Below are 22,368 nucleotides of genomic sequence, written 5' to 3'. Positions count from 1 at the left end.
TTTTTTTACATAACTTTAAACGTTCATAAGATGTATGTTAAAGACCAGCAATTGATTAACTTTATACAAAAGCAATAAGTGCTTTTGATGTTTTGAAGTTCAGTTTTTCTTACTCAGTGAGACAAATCCAGTCTGTCTTGCAATTGAGCTTGACTTCTGTGATTGGTTTTGCACAGGTTTTGCCTTTGGTGTGCATTCAGTGCACCAATTAAGTAAAAAAAAAAAGAAGAAAAATAAAGCCTTTCACTATACCTTCATATGATGACATTTTGATGTTTTTTTGCAGTGAACTTGGGGGTGCTGAGTATGCCCAAGCTCTCTATGCAATGGCGATGGGGAGTCCAGAGCTTAATAGCATGACCCTCTTTGCTGACCCCAGGCTTGTGGCAAATGGCTTTGAAATCAAACTCAATCCAGGTAAGGAAATCTATGAAGATAACTACTATGAATTATGTTCTACTGCAAGAGGTTACTTGATGTTAGCTATACATTTTTTATTAGATTACTAGATTTAGGTTGATTACAAGGATACTAGGATGTTGCTTTAACATGGTACATTTATTGCTCATAAACTATAGTGACCTGGTACCACAATATTTACATTACATTTACATTTATGCATTCAGCAGACGCTTTTATCCAAAGCAACTTCCAAGAGAGAGTTTTACAAAAGTGCATAGGTCACTCATCATAACAACGAGATAGCCCCAAACATTGCGGGTAGCCAAACATGAAGCATACATTGTGAAAACGACTTATTTGGTACTCCGGGAGTACGGTACCCCGTACTCCCGGAGCACCCCCTATATGAGCCCCCGAGGGACACGGTCGAACGCCTTTTCCAAATCCACAAAACATGTGTAGACTGGTTGGGCGAACTCCCATGCACCCTCCAAAACCCTGCCGAGGGTATAGAGCTGGTCCACAGTTCCACGGCCAGGACGAAAACCACATTGCTCCTCCTGAATCGGAGGTTCGACAATCCGACGGACCCTCCTCTCCAGCACCCCTGAATAAACTTTCCCAGGGAGGCTGAGGAGTGTGATCCCCCTAAAGTTGGAGTACACCCTCCGGTCCCCCTTTTTAAAGAGGGGAACCACCACCCCGGTCTGCCAGTCCAGAGGCACTGTCCCCGATGTCCACGCGATGTTGCAGAGTCGTGTCAACCAAGACAGCCCTACAACATCCAGAGCCTTAAGGAACTCCGGGCGGACCTCATCCACCCCAGGGGCCTTGCCACCTTGGAGCTTTTCAACCACCTCGGCGACCTCAGCCCCAGAGATAGAAGGGCCCTCCCCAATGTCCCCAGACTCTGCCTCCACGTCAGAACGCGTGTTGGTGGGATTAAGGAGGTCTTCAAAGTATTCCTTCCACCGATCCAGGACGTCCCCCATCGAGGTCAGCAGTGCACCATCCCCACCATATACAGCGTTGACAGTGCACTGCTTCCGAATAAGTTATGAATTATTATTTGGTATGACACATTTTAAAGAGTGAACAAATTGACACAGATTAATAGTATTTCATAGAAAACATGACATTTGATTCAGACATTAGATACTTTTTAGGGAGGCCAAGTCCACTAACAAAGGGGAAAACCGCTCTGCTCTTTTACTATTTTGTTGGTTGTGTATTGACATTGAAAGCACTGACCCTGATGCACTGTCTTGCTGGACATGACATACTACACTAAACACACCGTTTGCCACTGGTTAAAAAGAAAAGCTATTATTACTTCTTAATGGTGTCCAACTACAAGTTGGACACCATTAATGTCATAGTTCACAAATAATTTAGAAATGTCAATCCTAAAGCCCTAAGGAACAGGATTACAGTCAATTACTTTATCATGTTTGGTGACAAAAATGCTTCAATAACATTTGGCATGGGGATTTGCATTAGGGTTGCAACTAGTTGTTATTTACCCTGCTGTTAAGTCACCTTCATTCATGGCTCCAACTTGAAGGTGTTCTCTCATCAACATGGTGCTTTCTGCCATGCAAGATAAGTTTGACATAGTTTGTAGCTAATACTCCTACTACTCTCATTTCATATGAAGTGCTCCTATACTGTAGATGTGTTTGATGGAACAGTTTTCTTTTCTGTGACATTCCGCGCAACAAGATAGACCTGAGAATGAAATTCGTTGCTAACTATTTCTATAATCAAATTGTATTGATTTCATCGTTCTGTTGTGTCATTCCTAATACACAGCACACTGCAACATACAATAATTGTGTATAACTCAAAATTATTATATCATCTATATCCAACATGCTAGAGCACCAGCAAATTCGGTCCCTACACTCTCAGCTGCATCGGGAAGACCAGTGCGCCACCATGATGGTTGGAGGCTATAACAGGGGCTTTAAAACTACATTTTGGTTGGTAAAATTGACTGAGGTGCTTGATGGTTTCCTTATGTCTTGATACTTAACACTAGCAGAAATGTATTCTGTGTTATGCAGCATCCCCTAACCAAAAGATCCTTAACCCAAATACTTTTGAAATAGTTTTTCCTTCATCCACAGTTTGTGGCCTTATTTTTCCTCGTATTAAAAAGAAAAAATGCCTCCAAGTCGTCACTGTTATGAGGGTTTTTACAGGTCACCTCAGTTGACATGGCATTCTGACAGACAAAGTGTCCTGTGGTTTGTACCACAGTCTGCAGGTGGAAAGAATGCCCTTTGGAAAGAATTTACAGTGTTCACTGCCAAACTTAGTCATTCAGTTTGAATAGGTGCAATGCTAAGGTGTGGAAGAACACACAACAGGTGTACAAGCTTGTAAATTATTTGGTTTTGAGCTGCTACTGGGAATGATTCGACATATTGACATATTTACAAGGCTATGAAAATATGTCAAAAGTGTTTTTACAGGTCACAAGAATACATAAGATGTATGTTAAAGATCAGCAATTGATTAACTTTATACAAAAGCAATAAGTGCTTTAGATGTTTTTCAGTTCAGTTTTTCTTACTCAGTGTGCAGTGGCGGTGCACCCCCCCCCACACACACACACACTAACACACTACTTTTTTTATGCCAGCAGAGGGTGCCAGACACAAAAATCCCATCCCTCTCTTCATCCCGCCCCGGGCGGCTTCCCGGTTCGCCCGTGCCTAGAACCGCTACTGTCAGTGAAACAAATCCAGTCTGTCTTGGGCTTCAACAAGTGCATTGAAGTCTGGTTGAATGTCTGATGTAGATATGCGAAGGACAGCTGACAGGTGATCATCAGGGTCTGCAGCTTAGCTTGCAAACCATCAGCGGCCCGCGCCCACTCTGCATCAGTCAAGTTCTTGTATTTGTCCTGGAAATATGACATGTAATTTGGCCTCTTTCAGAGATTTTCACAAGTGTTTGAGGTAGACTCCAAGTCAGTTCTCAAGTCTTTGGTCATGAGTAAGTGAAGTCTTAAGCCAGGTTTATGCATCAAAGTCAAACGTGTCTGCATAGGGTCCTCGGACGCCGCAGAGAGCCGCACAGGGCCGCACAGCAAGGCCGCACAGGCTACGCACACCAGCAAAAAATTCTCAAAGCGCGTAACTACGCATATGTAACTACATATTTTGTGTCTTTCCTCATAGCTAGGTAGCTATCTATAGATAATAGATAGATAGCTACTTAGCTATATTGGGGGAGATGCAACAAATATTGTTTCGTTTACCAAACCACAGTAACTTCTTCTGTGAGGTTTTCCTGCGCTACAAGCAAACAAACCACCATTGTGCACGATTGCAACGCCTAGTGCAAAGAAATTCAATGGCTATTTACAAGGATACACAACTATAAATGCTGAGCACGTCTCTGGACACATTACATAAATAACGCAGACCCGCAGAGGCATAAACCAGGCTTTACAGGGCCATGTTACCACCCATCCTTCAGTCTCTTTACTCCGTTGCCTTCTGGTAGGCACTACCGTAGCATTCGGTCTCGCACACGCAGACTAGACAACAGTTTCTTTCCAAGGGCCATCAGGCTTCTGAATGGACATTGATGTGGACATTGATACACTTCTCACTAGTCACTTTACACACTGTCACTTTCAGCCACTGGTTGCACTATCAACAATATTGCACTATTGTACTTCATTTGTCTTAGGTTAGTATAGGTTTATAAGGTTAGTATAGGTTAGCCTGTGGCTTACGGTTGTTATTCGTGAAGAACGGTCCACCCTTCGGGCAGCTGGGAGGAGATGGCGCAAGTCCAAAGGTGGTCTGGACCTAGATAAGTATCACTCCCTCCTCAAATCCTTCTCTTCTCACACAACTGGTGCTAAAACCCTCTACTTTCTGAACAAAATTAATTCCGCTTCAAACCCCCACAAACCTTTTTCTACCTTCTCCACCCTTCTTGACCCACCTCCCTCACCCCCTCCCTCCACCCTGACAGCAGACGACTTCTCCTCCTTCTTTGAGAAAAAAGTCGCCGACATTAGCAGTCGGTTCCCTAAATCCACCTTTCCTACCCTCTCACCCTCCATGACTGACCCAACTAAATGTCTAAACTCTTTTTCTCCCCTGTCTGAGGCAGAGATCTCTGACCTCATTCTCTCTCATCGCCCCACCTCCTGTCCCCTTGATCCTATCCCCTCCCCTCTCTTTCAAACCATCTCCCCCTCCATCATAACTTTTCTTCTCCATGTCCTAAACTCCTCTCTTACCTCCGGCACCTTCCCCTCTGCCTTCAAACAGGCTAGAGTTACCCCTCTACTCAAAAAACCCTCCCTTAACCCTGCCGTCCTCCAGAACTACAGACCAGTATCACTGTGAGATGGGCATCACTGGCACTGCACTCCAGTTGATCTCATCCTACCTGTCGGGAAGATCCTACCAGGTCTCCCGGGGAGGCAAACTGTCAGGCCCTCACCAGCTCTCCACTGGTGTCCCACAGGGCTCCGTCCTTGGACCCCTCCTCTTCTCTCTGTACACCACCTCACTTGGACCAATCATCACCTCCCATGGCTTCTCCTACCACTGCTACGCTGACGACACGCAGCTGTACCTGTCGTTCCCCCCGACCGATCCGGGGATCTCAGCTAGGATTGAGGCCTGCCTCACAGACATCTCCGCCTGGATGACCGAGCACCACCTCCAGCTGAACCTCGCCAAAACAGAACTTCTCATCATCCCGGCTAAACCCTCCATCTCCCACGATATCTCAATCACCCTGGGATCTGCAACGGTGACCCCTTCATCCTCTGCCAGGAACCTTGGGGTTACCATGGACGACGAGCTCTCCCTCACGGCCCACATTGCTGCAGTCTCCCGGTCGTGTAGATTCACCCTCTACAACATCCGGAAGATCAGGAGATACCTGTCTGAGCACTCCACCCAGCTGCTAGTCCAAGCACTTGTCCTCTCCAAGTTGGACTACTGCAACTCGCTACTCGCTGGTCTCCCAGCATGTGCAACCCGCCCTCTTCAGAGGATTCAGAATGCAGCGGCCCGCCTGGTCTACAATCTACCCAGATGCTCCCATGTTACCCCGCTCCTCATCTCTCTCCACTGGCTACCTATCATGGCCCGTATCAGATTCAAGACCCTGGTACTGACCTTTCGAGCAGTGAACGGGACTGCACCCGTCGACATCAAGTCTCTCCTGCAGCCTTACACCCCCACCCGTCACCTACGGTCTTCTTCAGACAACCGCCTGGTGGTCCCACCGCTCAAGACCGCCCGGTCCCAACACAAGCTCTTATCCTGTCTGGCCCCCCAGTGGTGGAATCAACTCCCCACCTCCATCAGAGACACTGACTGTCTCTCCACCTTCAAGAAAAGGCTCAAGATGCACTTGTTCCAGGAGTACAACGGTACTTAGGAATGGTTCGCTTGACCCGATGTTAGTTTCCTCAAGGTTCACAATGACTCTTGCTTAGAGACTTGTTGGTCTTGTGGTTAGTGGTAACTGATTTAAAAATGTTGTACTCGCTGTGATATATTGTTTTTATTATTGTTGCTTGTTTTTTCTACAGGTACACTTGCACTTATAGCGGTTCATGTTGTTTAATTGTAACTTGTTTAACTACATGCTCTTATGGTTCTTCCCTTTGGCACTTACTTTGGTTGTTCACAATGTGTGCTTCATGTTTTGGCTACTCGCAATGTTTTTGTGGCTATCTTGTTGTTATTATCAATGACCTATGCACTTTGTAAAGCTCTCTCTTGGAAGTTGCTTTGGATAAAAGCGTCTGCTAAATGAATAAATGTAAATGTTAGTGTGTTTATTAGAGGTTCAGTATACTTTATTGAATGTTTTATATTATGGTTTATTAATGTGAGAGTTGAAATTCAAATCTGAGTCCAGGATTACAACGAGACTCGTCACCTCTGGTTTAAGACAGGGGGTTAAGCCTCCAAGATTCTTAATAAGCATCTCTCTTTTGGATTTGGGGCCACATAGTAGGACTTCGGTTTTGTCTTCATTTAATTTAAGAAAGTTATCATTCATCCATTTGTTTATTGCCAACAGGCAGTTGGTAATGGAATTGCTGGCCGTTGCATCGTTGGGTTCAGTGGATATATATAGTTGTGTGTCATCCGCATAGCTATGGAAATCTATGTTATGTTCTCTGATTATGTCGCAGAGTGGTAACATATAAAGAGAAAAAAGTAATGGACCAAAGCAGCTTCCTTGAGCAACCCCGTAGCAGTTCTCATGTTTCTTGGACCTATGGTCACCTAAACTAACATAAAACTTCCTTCCTGTGATATATGATTTCATCCAGTTCAATACACTATCCGTGAACCCAATAAGCTTTTCCAGTCTATTGATTAGGATGTCGTGATCAATGGTATCAAATGCTGCACTGAGATCTAACAGGATAAGGATAGAGACTTTATTTGCATCAGAGTTTAGTCTGAGGTCGCTAATTATTTTGGTGAGAGCAGTTTCAGTACTGTGATATTTCCTGAAACCTGACTGTGAGACTTCCAGGATGTTATTTTCTTCAAGTAAAGAATTTAATTGGACTAAAACTATCTTGTCCAGTACTTTACTAATAAATGGAAGGTTTGATATTGGTCTGTAATTTGCAAGTAGACTTTTATCCAATTTGGGTTTCTTTAATAGGGGCTTTACAACAGCTGTTTTGAAGGCATCTGGGAAGACACCAGTTCTAAGGGATGTGTTTATAATCTCTAGCACCGGACCTGAGACACTATCAAACACTCGCTTAAAGAATGTTGTGGGTATAGGATCAATATCTGAGGTTGTGGAGATAGATTCGTTGACAATTTTGGAAAGTTCACAAAGTGTGATACAGGTAAATGTGCTCATGGTTATGTTGCAGAATCTACTGATGTCAGTTTCGACCCCACTATTAATAATACTAGCTCTGATCAAAGTTATTTTGTTCTTGAAGAACAAAGCAAGCTCTTCACATTTAACTGCTGAGGATGGAGGTGGGGCAGGGACAGTGTTTAGCAGCTGGTCAATGGTGGAGAAAAGAACTCTGGAATTTCTGGCATTTTCTGTAATAATGTTGGAGAAATATTCTCTCCTTGCTAGACGGATGGTTTTGTTATAGGTGGTTAGTGTATCTTTGTAGATATTGTAGTGGATAGTGATCTTTGTTTTCCTCCATTTTCTCTCTGTTGCACGGCATTTTCTTTTCGTTTCACTAACATTTTTATTTCTCAGCCATAGGGAGGTTCTGCTTGTGTACTTCTTTTTGGTTTTCAGTGGCGCAACAGAGTCTAACACAGATAATAGTGCATCATTGAGGTTCTCTACCATTTCATTCAGAGAGCAATCATGATTAGTCGGCTCATATAGAGCAAATTGTTCAGAAAATGTCATCACAGCTGTATCGTCTAAATATCTTCTATGGACTAAGAATTCTTTTTTGTTTTTTGTTAGGATCATTTCCACATTAAAAAGTATATAAGTTTGGTCTGAGAGGGGTAGATCAGTTATTGAAATATTATTGATATTTAGTCCAGTTGTTATCACTAGATCTAGTGTGTTTCCGTGCCAGTGTGTTGGGTCTGTTATGTGTTGAGTTCGATTGAAACTGTCAAGGAGATTTAAGAGCTCAATAGTTCTTGGGTCTGCTTTCTTATTTACTTGGATATTTAAGTCTCCGTTTAAAACTACTTTGTCATATCTAGTGACACATAGTGATAATAGTTCAGAGAATTCTTGTATGAATATTGGCGAGTGCTTGGGTGGCCGATATATAATAACAAAAAGTATTGATTTGGTTTTGAGCTCTATAGCAAGATATTCATATGATGTGAATTCACCTAGCTCAGTGATTTTAGCTCAGTTTATAGGAGAAAATAGCTGCGACTCCTCCACCTTTTTTTTGATTTCCTAGAAACTTGGTGAAAGCTGTAATCGGGCGGACACGCTTCTATCAAAGTTGCTGTTGCAGTGTCATTGTTTACCCAGGTTTCTGTTTGACAGATGCAGTCTAAGTTGTTTTCTTTGACCAGATCATTAACTAGAAATGTTTTGTTATTTAGTGATCTAACATTTAGAAGGGCCAGTTTCATCTGTGGGGTATTAACAGATAAAACAGGGGTAGATAAATCTGTTGGAAGAATATGGATAGTTCTGTGACTTCTAACACTAGTTTCAGGTTTGTAACCATGCATTTTACCATGCCATTTTCTGTTTGTGATGATGACCGGTATGTCTAATGAAATAGCATGGTGACTGTCCTAGCGTAGCTTTTCTTTGGGAAAGTCTATGTTACTGAGCTGTTCCATCACAAGGGAATTCAAACGGGGGGTGCAGATCTGTGCAGGGCCCATGTCCTTGCAGGAGGCTGTTTGAATATTCTGTTCCATGGGAGGTTGTTTGGGGTGCGTCAGTCAGCTTACACACAACAGGGATAGGGAGAGAAGCTTGATTTCTGGTCAGGATCACGTGACTGATGTTTGCCGTTAGTAGTCGAGATCCTCTACGGTTTGGGTGGAGTCCGTCAGCTTGAAAACGGTCTGCACAGTTCCAGAACACATTGAAATTATCGATAAATCTCAGTTTGTGTGTCAGACAGACATATGCCAACCATGTGTTGAAAGATAGTAGTTGACTGAAGGCTTCTTTTCCTCTGCGAAAGCATGCAATCGGTCCACTGATGAATACATCTTGAGTGTGTTCAGTAGCTGGATGAAATGTTTTTTAAGTATCTCAGTGCCAGTTTTCTTGTGTAGGATATCAAACGAGCCAGTGTGGATGATAATCTTAGGGTTGTTTGGTTTATTGTTGAGGATTGTTTGTACCTTTGACGACAGTTCCTCGACAGATGTGTTGCTAACACAAATATTTTCTGTCTTTGCCAGTTTAACATGTGCTGTCATGGCATCTATAATCAAGATAGTGGCCATATGTGGTGTTGTGTTTGCATTTCTAACGTTTGCCTTATCAGTAGCTGCGGGGCCAGTTCTTATCTTATTTGGGTTAGCAATGATAGGACCGTGTGCTAGACCAAGGTTAGCCACTGCGTTAGTGCTAGCAGTAGATTCTATAGTGCTAGCAGTGTTAGCTCCTCTAAGTGTTGATGGGCTGTGGGTAGTCTTAGCATACCTTGGATCTTGATAATCCTGTGATATTGTTGTCTGATTAGGCTTGATAGGGGGTCGAACAGCGCCCCGAGAGGGGCTTGGAGTGAAATGGGTGACTCCCGGTCGCAGCAGACGATGATGTGTTGGATTTGCATGTGTGTAGTAGCTACCATCATGGTGTGTCGGCGATCTGGGCCCTTCATGTTTGTTAGTTGCGTGGCTAGCACTCCTGTGCCTCTTCGCCTTGGATTCCACACACAAGGGAGAGAAAGTTCCCAGTGGTTCGAAACTGTTTCTGAGTGTGACAGGAGGAGAGGTGATGCGGTAGAAGCGGCGCTAGGACTCTTTGGTTTAGCGCCGAGAGCAGGCCATGACTCATCCGGTCCAACTGCCAGTGGAGAGAAAGCTGGTTCCAAGGGTGGCTCATTGGCAGGTAGCTTAGCCTCCGGGCTAGGTAGCATGGAATCTATAAAGTCTTCGGTCTCTCTGATATCTAAGAGGGTTCTGACTCTTAGCTCCAGTTCGACTATCCTCTGAGTAAGTTGTTTGCAGTCATTACAAGCCATAGTTCTACAGGGAACAAGCTTTAGCTTGCTTGCCTGTGGTCAGTCTTGGAGGGCAGCCCAAAATACTTCTGTTCTCCTTGGGCTTCAGTCCTCTCAGGTTGTTCCTTTTTGTGGTTGTAGTGGTTGTAGTCGATCCACTTTGCCCCTGTCCGTAATATCTTCAAAAACTATCCAAATGATTGAAAGTTTCAGAGCATTGCTCCGTGAATAACTAGACAATACGATAGAAGCCAAGCAGGGAAGGTCAGGGGGAGGAGAGGGAAAGAAAATGCGACTGCCTTCGTTGAGAGCGCATCTGTAGGTATGGTGAAAATGTCTTTAGTTTTTCTCTTTCTAAATTTATTTCATACATAACTTTAGTATTTTTGGTGAAAATTCAATCTGTCTTTTAACTTATTAGCTGTGCCAGTTGAATTTAATCCTCGTGGCACGCCCCTCGCCTGGCATCATGGCTGCGAAAAGCAGGACTCCCATCTGGGATTACTTTGAATATGACTGTGTGTCAGATAAAAGCAAGTGCCTTGCAGTGGAAGGTAATCAAATATGTGGAATATTTCTCAAGGGGAAAAATCCCACTAATCTCAAAGTCCATTTGAAAACCACGCACAAGAAGGCTAACCTAGCATAGGCTCTCTTGAAAAGATAAGGGAGAACGCCAAGCCCCCCTCTCCCGAAATAGAAGCTAACCCCAGGCCAGGCAGCATGATGGACCCCGAGACAACTGTAAGCCAGAAAACACTAATGCAGTGCTTCCACCGATGACCCAATAGCTGCTGGTTAGAAAATACGCAACACCACAAGGGGGAGGAGGCATTGGTTCATATGTTTATTGAGACTGGGATGTCTACACGACTACAGTTAGGTCCATAAGTATTTGGACATTGACACAATTTTCACCATTTTGGCTCTGTATACCACCACAATGGATTTTAAATGAAACAATCAAGATGTGCTTTAAGTGCAGACTTCAGCTTCAGCTTTAATTTCAGGGTATTTACATCCAAATCAGGTGAACGGTGTAGAAATTACAACACATTTTATATGTGCCCCCCCCCCTTTTTAAGGGACCAAAAATAATTGGACAAACTAACATAATCATAAATCTAATTGTCACTTTTAATACTTGGTTGCAAATCCTTTGCAGTCAATGACAGCCTGAAGTCTGGAACCCATAGACATCACCAGACGCTGGGTTTCATCCCTGGTGATGCTCTGCCAGGCCTCTACTGCAACTGTCTTCAGTTCCTGCTTGTTCTTGGGGCATTTTCCCTTCAGTTTTGTCTTTAGCAAGTAAAATGCATGCTCAATTGGATTTAGGTCAGGTGATTGACTTGGCCATTGCAGAACATTCCACTTCTTTGCCTTAAAAAACTCTTTGGTTGCTTTCGCAGTATGCTTCGGGTCATTGTCCATCTGCACTGTGAAGCGCCGTCCTATGAGTTCTGAAGCATTTGGCTGAATCTGAGCAGATAATATTGCCCGAAACACTTCAGAATTCATCCTACTGCTTTTGTCAGCAGTCACATCATCGATAAATACAAGGGAACCAGTTCCATTGGCAGCCATACATGCCCACGCCATAACACTACCTCCACCATGCTTCACTGATGAGGTGGTATGCTTTGGATCATGAGCAGTTCCTTCCCTTCTCCATAGTTTTCTCTTCCCATCATTCTGGTACAAGTTGATCTTGGTCTCATCTGTCCATAGGATGTTGTTCCAGAACTGTACAGGCTCTTTTAGATGTTTTTTTGGCAAACTCTAATCTGGTCTTCCTGTTTTTGAGACTCACCAATGGTTTACATCTTGTGGTGAACCCTCTGTATTTACTCTGGTGAAGTCTTCTCTTAATTGTTGACTTTGACACAGATACGCCTACCTCCTGGAGAGTGTTCTTGATCTGGCCAACTGTTGTGAAGGGGTTTTTCTTCACCAGGGAAAGAATTCTTCTGTCATCCACCACAGTTGTTTTCCGTGGTCTTCCGGGTCTTTTGGTGTTGCTGAGCTCACCAGTGCGTTCTTTCTTTTTAAGAATGTACCAAACAGTTTGGCCACACCTGATGTTTTTGCTATCTCTCTGATAGGTTTGTTTTGATTTTTCAGCCTAACGATGGCTTGCTTCACTGATGGTGACAGCTCTTTGGACTTCATATTGAGAGTTGACAGCAACAGATTACAAACACAAATACCATACTTGAAATGAACTCTAGACCTTTTATCTGCTCCTTGTCAATTAAATAACGAACTCCCTTTATGAGGGAAAAACATACACCTGGCCATGGAACAGCTGAGCAGCCAATTGTCCAATTACTTTTGGTCCCTTAAAAAGGGGGGGGGGCACATATAAAATGTATTTTAATTCCTACACCGTTCACCTGATTTGGATGTAAATACCCTGAAATTAAAGCTGAAAGTCTGCACTTAAAGCACATCTTGATTGTTTCATTTCAAATCCATTGTGGTGGTATACAGAGCCAAAATGATGAAAATTGTGTCAATGTCCAAATATTTATGGACCTGACTGTACCTTCCCTGAATATCCTTTACTTCCCGATGTACTGCAAGACTGCTGGATCGACTAATTAAAATTGCCACTCCTCTCTTTCTGCTATGTGGACAAGATGCATAGAACACCTGCTCCACCCAATCTCTTCTCAATTTCTTGTGTTCAGCCTCATTTAGGGTTTCATGTAGTAACCCTATTGAACAACTGAATTTTTTCAACTGAGCTAAAATCCTTTTCCTCTTTATGGGATGATTGATACCTTTAACATTGTAACTGACAACCCCTAAATACAGACATAAATAATCTTCTTGTTTTTTTTTCCTTCCCCTAAATCCCCTGCGTTTAAAATAAAAAGCTTTACTTAAAAAAATTACGTAATGTACTTGTGTGAATTTAACAGACATGTCAAGGATATAAGAACTAAGAACAAACACATTTAAATGAACCAAATAAACACCTTTGACTTCCAAAAACCCAGTTGGCTGAATAAATATGTCCACCAGCCCCTGTTGTATTATAGGCAGAGAGTTGTGACCTCTAACTCTCTCTGGGGGATATGCACAAAGTGCCAACCAAACCACAGACCAAAGAAAATAACCAATTCCCTGGTGAGGTTTTCGTCCCATCTTGGGTATTATCATAACGAAGAAAATGGAAGCCTTTCACTCCCTCTTACCTGCAATATCACTCACATATACTCATCATTTATATTCAATGTGACTAGCTGTTTCAAGTGTCATATGAGGGGATAGATATAATGTCTTATTCCTGTCGACCGTTAAACTTAGCACCGACTTTCAAAAGTCCGTTAGCGTTACCTGAGCACAAATGTCATTTTCTCAATCCTGCAGAAAAGACCGTAAATCAGTGTCCCTCAGAGATGCGGCTCCTCTTCCTCTCCTCCCCTCCTCCTGCCTTTGCCATGTCACCCTCGAAAGCTCGCGGTCCATCTTCTCTCACTCACTTGCACAACAATGCCCAACTGGAGACAGGAGTTTTCACTCCCGTCTCCAAGGTGACTCTCAGCTGCGCAGGGAATCGACATCCGGCCCGAATCCCCTTCTCCTTCAGCTGCTTTATAACTCCACGTACCCGCGCTCTTTTCCTCTGTATCTCCGGAGAGTAATCTTGGTCAAAGTATATGAGTTTACCCTGGAACTGGACTTGTTTCTGCATCCAGGCTTGTCGTAGCACCGCTTATTTCACTGTGTAATCCAGAAATCTCACAATGATGGAGCGCGGAGGTGCGGTGTTGTCTGGTTTTAGCCACAAAGATCTGTGCGCCCTCTCAATGTGTACGTTGATTTCAGGCGGTAGCTGCAGCGTGTCTTTAATAAGTTGTTTAACAAATCCAGCCACATCTCCTTTCTCACTTCCTTCAGGGACTTGATAGATTCTCAAATTTTTGCGGCGCATTCGGTTCTGCAAGTCATCACATAGGTCAGTGAAGGCCGCTTCATGTCTCACCAGGTGCCGGAGCACCCGCTCATGTCTAGGGATGCGTATTGATAAGATTTTAACGATTTAACGACTCCTTATCAATTCCTGCTTATCGATTCGATTCCTTATCGATTCTCTTATTGATTTCTCCCCTTTACAGCCAACTAAGTCTGTGCGTCCTGCACCCCCCCACACACACACTCGTTCTAAACAAATTTCTCAAACTGGCTTTGACTGGCTCTGAAATGAGATAATACCTACCACCTCTAGGCCTCTTCAGGCCTCTGTTTTCAAAACAAAATCTAGTCGGGGATAGAAACTTTCAGTTTCCTTGTGTTCAAGCTTCTATTACTCAACACCAGTAGGACTTACATGGGTCCTAACAACAGGGGAAATAACTTCAGTGTCACTTTTCAAAAGAGACCATTTACATGCATGTACTCCAAATGGTTCAACAACAGCTTTCAATGTACTTTGGGTATGTTGTTTAGGCGTTTTCAGGCACATTTAACAGGACTATTAAAAGGTTAAACAATTAAAATGCTAAGTTTAATAATGGATTAAAAATCGATATGCTCAGTTTAATAATGGGACACGCGAACGTTTGCTGATAACACACACCACCCCGATGACGTGAAATGATCGATAAGATCAATACTAATGGGAGACGAATGCCGGAGCTAAAATGTATGCTTCAAACGACGGGACAGAAGATAACTAGATCGACTACACACAATAAAGGCAAATTGCTTCACACAGTAACAAGTGGTTGTGATCACTTTTGAGCAGTTTAGCTCAACCTTAGATAGTTAGAGATGAAGCGTGAACGTTAGCTGCGCTGCTGCATGCATTGAACACATGGCGTTCCAGTAACTTCATTCCATGCTGTGTGTTCAAATGCTTCTTCATATTTGTAGTATTTCTTCCCTTCGACGAAATAGACTTTTTACACGCGTTACAAGTGGTGTTGTTGTATTGTCTCCGTCTCTTCAACCCTTTGTTCGAGTTTCTCCATCCGTTGTTTTAGATCTGTTACCGACGTTTCAAATCGAGACAGCGAGGCCTTGGTGTCGGTAAACGACTCTTGATTTTCTTTCCTTAATTCTTTCAGTTCTCAAAGTATCTCCGCCATGTTCATTGCTCCTTCTTCCCCACTAACGTTAGCTTCGCCCGAGGCAACGTTAAACAGCGGCCCTTTTTTTCCTTTTGCCTCTTCTTGGGGTTTTTACTGCTTCCCTGCGTTTCTTGTATCTCTGAACGTGCTCATGTCTTCCCTTATGACTAAACTTATCCCCTTTATCATCAGAATATTCTTATAATCTCGCAGACAGCCAAACCACACCGAATTTTGAGGGAGCTAACACTCCTTGCGACATTCTCAGAACATGGCGTCACCGGAAGTCAAATATGTTTAAACTTAAATAAATTAGGCCTACCTACAGTATACAAGTAGTTGTATCTCGTTGTATTAATTTGTCCTGTTATTGACGTGCCTAATGGGCAACCAGAAATTCGAATGTGTTTTTTTAAAGGGAATATTCGAACGTCATTTTTTAGCAATTTTGACAGCCCTAGTGTGGTCGTTCCATTTGATAACATGGGCGCCGAAAGAAAAAAGGCAGCGCTTCCAGGCGCGTCGCAGCAGATCGCAGCCGATTGCAGGCAGTGTGTCCCAGGCGTAAGACAATTCTGTCTGCCGGGCGACATTCTCACTCAGATTTCAAGACTTTCGTGACCCAAATCTAAATTCTAATGTGACAGATCAATGGGGAATCGCTTTCTCTCTTAAAGGCTATCCTCTAGCCGTTATAAAGGCTACCTTTCCCGGTTTTCTGCCACCATGTTGCGCACGCATTCCGAATGTTAACAAACAAATAATTGGTCTATACTGTATCTGAAGTCTCTTTCCCGAAATTCAGTCTTGGTGCAGAATTACAGCCACTACGAGCAGAGCTTTCCAAAGCTCAATGTTCAATTTCTGTGTCTGTAGCTTTAAATGCTGAGGAGGAGAGAGGCGGGGCAAACTGCCATGATTCGGTCGTTTGCAAGCCATGATGTCTCTCGATGAAAAACCAATATTGCGCTTGCACGAACGTAGCTCATTTTCTCATAGGCGGGCCAAATTCTCTGGGCGGGAAAAGCAGAGAAAGGGGAGGTAACCTTTTCCCCTTATAACGACATAAGGGGAAGATTCCAGATCGGCCCATCTGAGCTTTCATTTTCTCAAAGGCGGAGCAGGATACCCAGGGCTTGGTTTACACCTATCGCCATTTCTAGCCACTGGGGGACCATGGGCAGGCTAGGGGAACTCATTCATGTTGAAAAAACTCATAAAGTGAAATTTTCATGCCATGGGACCTTTAATTCTTTTTCCGACCTTTTTGAATCTCGCCCCTGACAAATACCCCATATTACAGTTTTTCTCGATTGCTTAAACACATTTCTTGAAATTATGCCTCCTTTTCTCAAAACGCTAAACACTAATCCATAACTTCTCACCCAATTCCCCAAACTTCCTATTTTCAGGTCAAAATTAAGCTCTACACACACACTACAACATAGTCTTACACACCAGTGAGATCAATCCAAAACAACACTACAAAAAACGGTAATAAGTTATGTTGCTGGGGGTCATACCCCTCAAAAACCCTTTCACATGATGAACAAAACAAAAGACACAACAAATGTATACATTTGCAAAAAATGTATTCCGTACTGTACAGTACAATACACCAAACAACAAGATTTTGTTTCTGCCCAAGCATCCTGTCTTTGGTCTGGGTCAGGCCAGAGAATCTCATCAACATGCATTATTGGCCATAGTCAGGCAGCGGGGGAAAAATCTTATTGCATGCCTGATCCACCCCTGGCACGCATCAACTGAAATGTCTAGGCAGGCTTCTTCCATGGCCTGGGGGAGGTGAACACGGATGTGAGGTTCTCAGTCATACACTTTCCACCGCCATGCTGAAAAAAACTCCTCTATCGGGTTTAGAAAGGGAGAGTATGCAGGCAGAAAGATGTTGTAAAACCTTGGGTTATTGTTAAACCAGTCATGAACCAGAGCAGCGCAATGGAAGCTGAAGTTATCCCAAACAACAACGTAGCAAGGATGCTCTGGTTGAGCTAGCTCCCTCTGTTCAAGCTGGAACACACACTCTCTTAGACCATCAAGGAAACCAAGGAGGAGCACAGTGTTATAGGGTCCAAGAATGGCATGGCAGTGGAGTACCCCTCGTTGGCTGATGGCCGTGCACATAGTGACGTTCCCTCCTCGCTGGCCAGGGACATTCACAATAGCCCGATGGCCAATTATGTTTCTCCCCCTTCTCCTTCTTTTGGTCAAGTTAAATCCAGCCTCATCAACAAAGATAATCTCATGGGGAACAGGCCGGCCTTCAATCTCAAAGATTCTCTGCAAAACACATGAAACACAGAGTAAAATACTAACCTAAAACACAGTTCAAGAGGGCACAAATGGCAGACCACCATAAGTACTTTGTGCTACAGTATAAACTGCTGTACTGCTGTACTGTGACAGTACACAATACTTTATACAATATAAAAAAACTCATACTTTAACATATTCCAGACGTTGGTCTTTCACTCACTCAGGGACACGTAGGCCTGTTTCACCCAGAACATGTGCTTTCGGAGGATGAGATCAATTGTGGAGATACTGATGGCATTTATCCCTCGAAATTGGTGATTGTCTTCAATCACTCTACTTTGAATCTCTTGCAGGCGGATTCCATTGTTGGCAATTACCAGATTTACCAGGTCCCTCTCTTGCTCCTCCGACAAAAGCCTTACGGTGCGTGTCCACTATAGCGGAGTGGGCGGCGCTGGTTTCCAATTCATTTTCAATGAAGCCGGGCATTAACGCTTGCGTAGTGCATAGTGTGCGTAGTGTTGCGAGCTGAAATATTCTCAACTTTATGTAAATGGGGAGCGATAAACGCTAGCGTTGGCCAATCGGATTGGTTTCTTGTTTCTTATAACGTAACCGTTGGTCATGGTAAACATTTCTAGGTTTCACAGTTTCAAGATGGAGGAGAAACTAAACGTGTGTGGCTGCACACCCAATCCTGTTCAGATCAAAGTTACGTAATGTGGCGAGACTGAATTTAAAAATAGTAAATGGTGCAGGGTTGCCGATGTTGTCGGTGTCTCTGGTGTGTTTTTTTATACTTTCAGTCTAATTCATTCATATTACTAGAGGTGTGAATCTTCTCTGATCTCCCGATTCGATTCAATTACGATTATCATGTCAGTGATTTGATTCGATATCTCGAGGCATCAGGATGTGTCAAATACATTTTTCTATTAAAGCCACATAGAATATTTGACTTGACAAAATGCATTAAGATACTGTATAGTTCAACATAATACAGTTTTCTATATTACTTCATATGGTTATGCTTTCATCCAAAAATACAAGTAGTAAGATATAAACAATCTTTTTTATTTCACAAAGTCTGAACACAACAGACCGCACACACACTTCATAGCTTTTCAAGCTTCAAAAACAAAACATTCTACAGTGCTCTAATACTAAATAAATTGGATACATAAAACTACAGCACTGAGCACTTCCTGAATGTGCAAAACATAACAGAATATGTAAACAGAAATGTTGTTAGGCCTACATTAAATTGTAAACAGAAATAAGTTTAAATTTGCTTTGATGTCGTTGTAAAGACCAGGCACCACTTTTTCTGAAAAGGTGCTACGCGATGGGATCTTGCATATTAAGATCAACTGAACTCCCCCAATTGACTCAGCACATGCATCTTAACCAGTCATAAGGCAAAATGATACGACGATCCATCCAATATATCCATCCAATGCATCCGATTCAGAATGTTTACTCAAATAATTACACCCAGTATGTGACTTGCGTTGGTCACAACTCTCCAGAGTCCAAGTCAAGTCTGAAGTCTCAAATTCTAGATTCCATCTCTAACCTCTTCACATTTGTTCTTCTTTCCTGTCTGATATTGTAATAGTCATTTAGCACTCTATTTGGCCCCTTTCTTTGTTTGACTTGGTTGGCAATCCATGCATAAATCCGAGTATTTATTTATTACTCTTTCCTGAAGATAGCTATTTGTCTCTTGAGTTCATTAATTCTCATTCTTTGTATGCTTTGGCCAGAATCCCCATCTGCAGAGCGACACCTGGAAGTGACAGCAATGGCGAACTGCATACCTTTCTACGGTATGGAGGACCTTAGGGAGATCCTGGCGACTGTCCTGCATAGTAATGCCAAGACAGTGGGAGAGTGCCGGCCACTCAAAGTCACCAACTACTTTCAAGTAAGGAAGTTATGTATGAAACCTGTAAGCTAACACAAGCTAACATATATGATATTATGTTTATATGTCCTCTAATAATAGTACAGCGTTCCCTCATTGTCAACCAGACTTTAAGATGATCAAGTCATGCAGACTTGGTAATAGTCTTTATATTATCCAAAACTAGGGATGAACCTATAAGAAAATAACTTGCTGATACAGATTGCAATTGTTTATGTTATAATTGGCCGATACCGATGTTTTGACATTTTTGTAACTTTATACCAAAAAGAAAATGTTTGCTTCTGATGAGGCTTCTAATTTCAGCTAATTTTAATAATGTTTTTCCAGATATTTAATTTGGGGAAAAATGTATGTCCCATTCAGATTCAGGATAAAAGGCCACCTGTCACTTGTGTTAGTAGGAGGGGGATCCAAGACCAGGGGGAAGCAGGTAGTCAGGAGTCAGCAGACATATATACAGTGCAAGTTGATCACAGTGGACAACAGCTGAGTGATTGCTAAAAGTTGTTGAGAGTGCGGGGAGCAAGGAGAAACAGACAAAACTAGGACCTGAACACACCCCTGAGAGACAGAAAACACTAGGGGCAGGGAAGACCAGGATAACTTAAACAGGGGCATGGCCATGATACCACCAATTTGACATATGTTGTAAAAGGTTTCGAAATGTTTACTGTGAAAGCTCTCATCTTAGATCATATGGCTGCTTTGTGTATGTCATTGACACGTGTTGACACATAAAATTTAAAAAAAAGCTAAGCATGATACCTTTTCAGACACCACAATCCAATCAAGATAATATTGGTTGATGACCGATTAATTGGTGCATCCCTACTCGAAACATATTGCTATTATGATGTGACGTGATACTGATCATATTGACTTTAAAACATGATTGTGTGATGTGTGTTAGGGAGAAGCTGTTCGCTTGGCCTGTCAGTTGCCTGTAACTTTGACTAAAGAGGATGTAGAGGACATGCTCTTACGGAAGAAACAGCAACTTGGAGAGACAACACAGACTTGCATCCATGGACACTCATTTCTTACGCACTTATGTGATGTTCCTGACACTGAAGAGGAGGCTATGGCTTTAGTAATGGAAAAATTCACCAACAAACAATTATTTTACAATAAGTTTACCTGATTGACTGCCAATTCCAACTGTAGATTTTTTTTTCTTTTATGTTTTACACAAACCTTGAACTTCTTGAGCTAATTGGATATCAGATCAAATAAGTTGTATATAGTTAGTTCTTCTGAAAATGGTAGTGTTATTACATGTTATTCTATGTGGAGCTGCAATTATTTCTGCTTTTTTGTGTGCAATACTTAAAAATATCTAAACTTAAATTTAGATACCCGATTGCAAAATCAATAAATGGATAATGACTTCCCTGTATCACAGTGTATGATTTGACTATTTTTGTGAAAATACTATAACGTGTGAAGGAATATGGTGTGAAGAGCTTCTCTGAGCTGTTTTCAAATTGTCAAGAGCTTGTAAGCGTTTCATCATGTTGGCTGCCACCGAGAACAATATCCCCCTTATAGGTACTCAAGGTCTTTTTAGACATGTTACTCCTCGGAACTCTGGAACAGGAAAGGGTTTATAGATTGTACCGTAATATTCGGACTATAAGGCGCACCTGAATATAAGCCGCAGCAGCTAAATTGAATGATGTGTACATATATAAGCCGCACTGGACTATAAGCCACAGGTGTTTTAATGTTACATTAAAATAATGTATCATGACAGTTTGTATGATTTGGTCATTTATTATCACACTAGCATTTAATTATCATGGCAAACAATTACACTGCACTAAACTGTAAGTGTAAATGTAAAGTGAAAATAACAAAACCAGGAGGTATGATGACTTGAGCGAATATCATTCACATCTTACTAAAACAGTGGCCACGCGAAAGGGAATGAGGAAACTGTTTCCTCTACAAAAAAATACAATGCGGGTCACGTGAAAAAAGGATCCAAAGACTCGTAGAAAGACCGAGTCGGGAAATGAACAAATCGTTTGTTTCCTCCAGTACAGAGCCTATGCAGGTCACGTGAAAAATGATCCAAAGACTCGTAGAAAGACCGAGTCGGGAAATGAACGAATGGTTCGTTTCCTCTAGCTACCACTACAGAGCCTATGCAGGTCACGTGAAAAATGATCCAAAGACTCGTACCCGAAGACTGAGTCGGGAAATGAACGAATCATTTCTGTTTACTTGGACGAGCCTATGCAACAGTCCCGATGCGCGGCCACGAGAAAATTAACGAATCACTCTTTGAGAGGACTCGTTACTCCCTAGTCCTTGTAAGGATTCGTTCAAAATGAAAGAATCGTTCACGACGACATATCATAGAGGGGATTGTCGGGAAAGAGATGGCTGCTTGAGGAAGCTCCCATTTATTAACATTTCAACAAGTTGAACAAGTTGCATATTTGCATAACGTCAAGTGTTACCATTTAGTGCAATAGTAGCTACAGAACATATAGGCACCTGAGGGAGTCAGGTGGCTGAGCGGTGAGGGAGTCGGACTAGTAATCCAAAGGTTGCCAGTTCGATTCCCGGTCATGCCAACTGACATTGTGTCCTTGGGCAAGGCACTTCACCCTACTTGCCTCGGGGGAATGTCCCTGTACTTACTGTAAGTCGCTCTGGATAAGAGCATCTGCTAAATGACTAAATGTAAATGTAAATATAGGCTACTGTCAGTGGTGGCTGGGAAGCCCTCGCGGGGGGGCCCATGGAGGGGTTTAGCCATTGTTGCCTAAATCTGGCAACAATGGCTAATCTTTACGTTTTTCTAGATGATGGTAGAGACATAGCCTAAGTAAAAGAAAATATGCAAGCGGTGCTCAAAAGCGCAGTAATAAACTGTTGTCTGAACAAGCTCGAGCAAAATATCCAAAGATTACACACTTTAAACCAGCCAGAGAGGAAGCTATCAGCTATCAGCTATCTCCACAGACGAAACACTACCACAGCAGCAGGTAGCTGGCAGCACCACGTCT

General features: G+C 42.6%; 1 protein-coding gene across 4 annotated transcripts in view; it reads left to right on the top strand.

Moving 5' to 3' along the window:
• pms1 (PMS1 homolog 1, mismatch repair system component) overlaps nt 1–21,061 on the top strand; it is a 68,419-nt gene extending 47,358 nt beyond the window's left edge. For 3 of the 4 annotated variants that reach the window (XM_067228684.1, XM_067228692.1, XM_067228702.1), the window contains exons 11-13: nt 287–417; nt 19,188–19,348; nt 20,262–21,061. In XM_067228684.1, the coding sequence (XP_067084785.1) occupies nt 287–417; nt 19,188–19,348; nt 20,262–20,492 (523 nt within the window). In that variant the 3' untranslated portion in view covers nt 20,493–21,061. Of the gene's footprint in view, nt 1–286; nt 418–3,052; nt 3,156–19,187; nt 19,349–20,261 lie in introns of those variants that run through there. The other variant, XM_067228711.1, reaches the window with a different exon arrangement.
• Nucleotides 21,062–22,368: the final 1,307 nt, after the last annotated feature.

This window comes from Osmerus mordax, chromosome 2 (genome assembly GCF_038355195.1).
Source record: "Osmerus mordax isolate fOsmMor3 chromosome 2, fOsmMor3.pri, whole genome shotgun sequence".
In the NCBI taxonomy this organism is placed as follows: Eukaryota; Metazoa; Chordata; class Actinopteri; order Osmeriformes; family Osmeridae; genus Osmerus; species Osmerus mordax.
The sequence above is the reverse complement of the archived record's forward strand: the minus strand, read 5'-3'. Positions and strand labels throughout refer to the sequence as shown.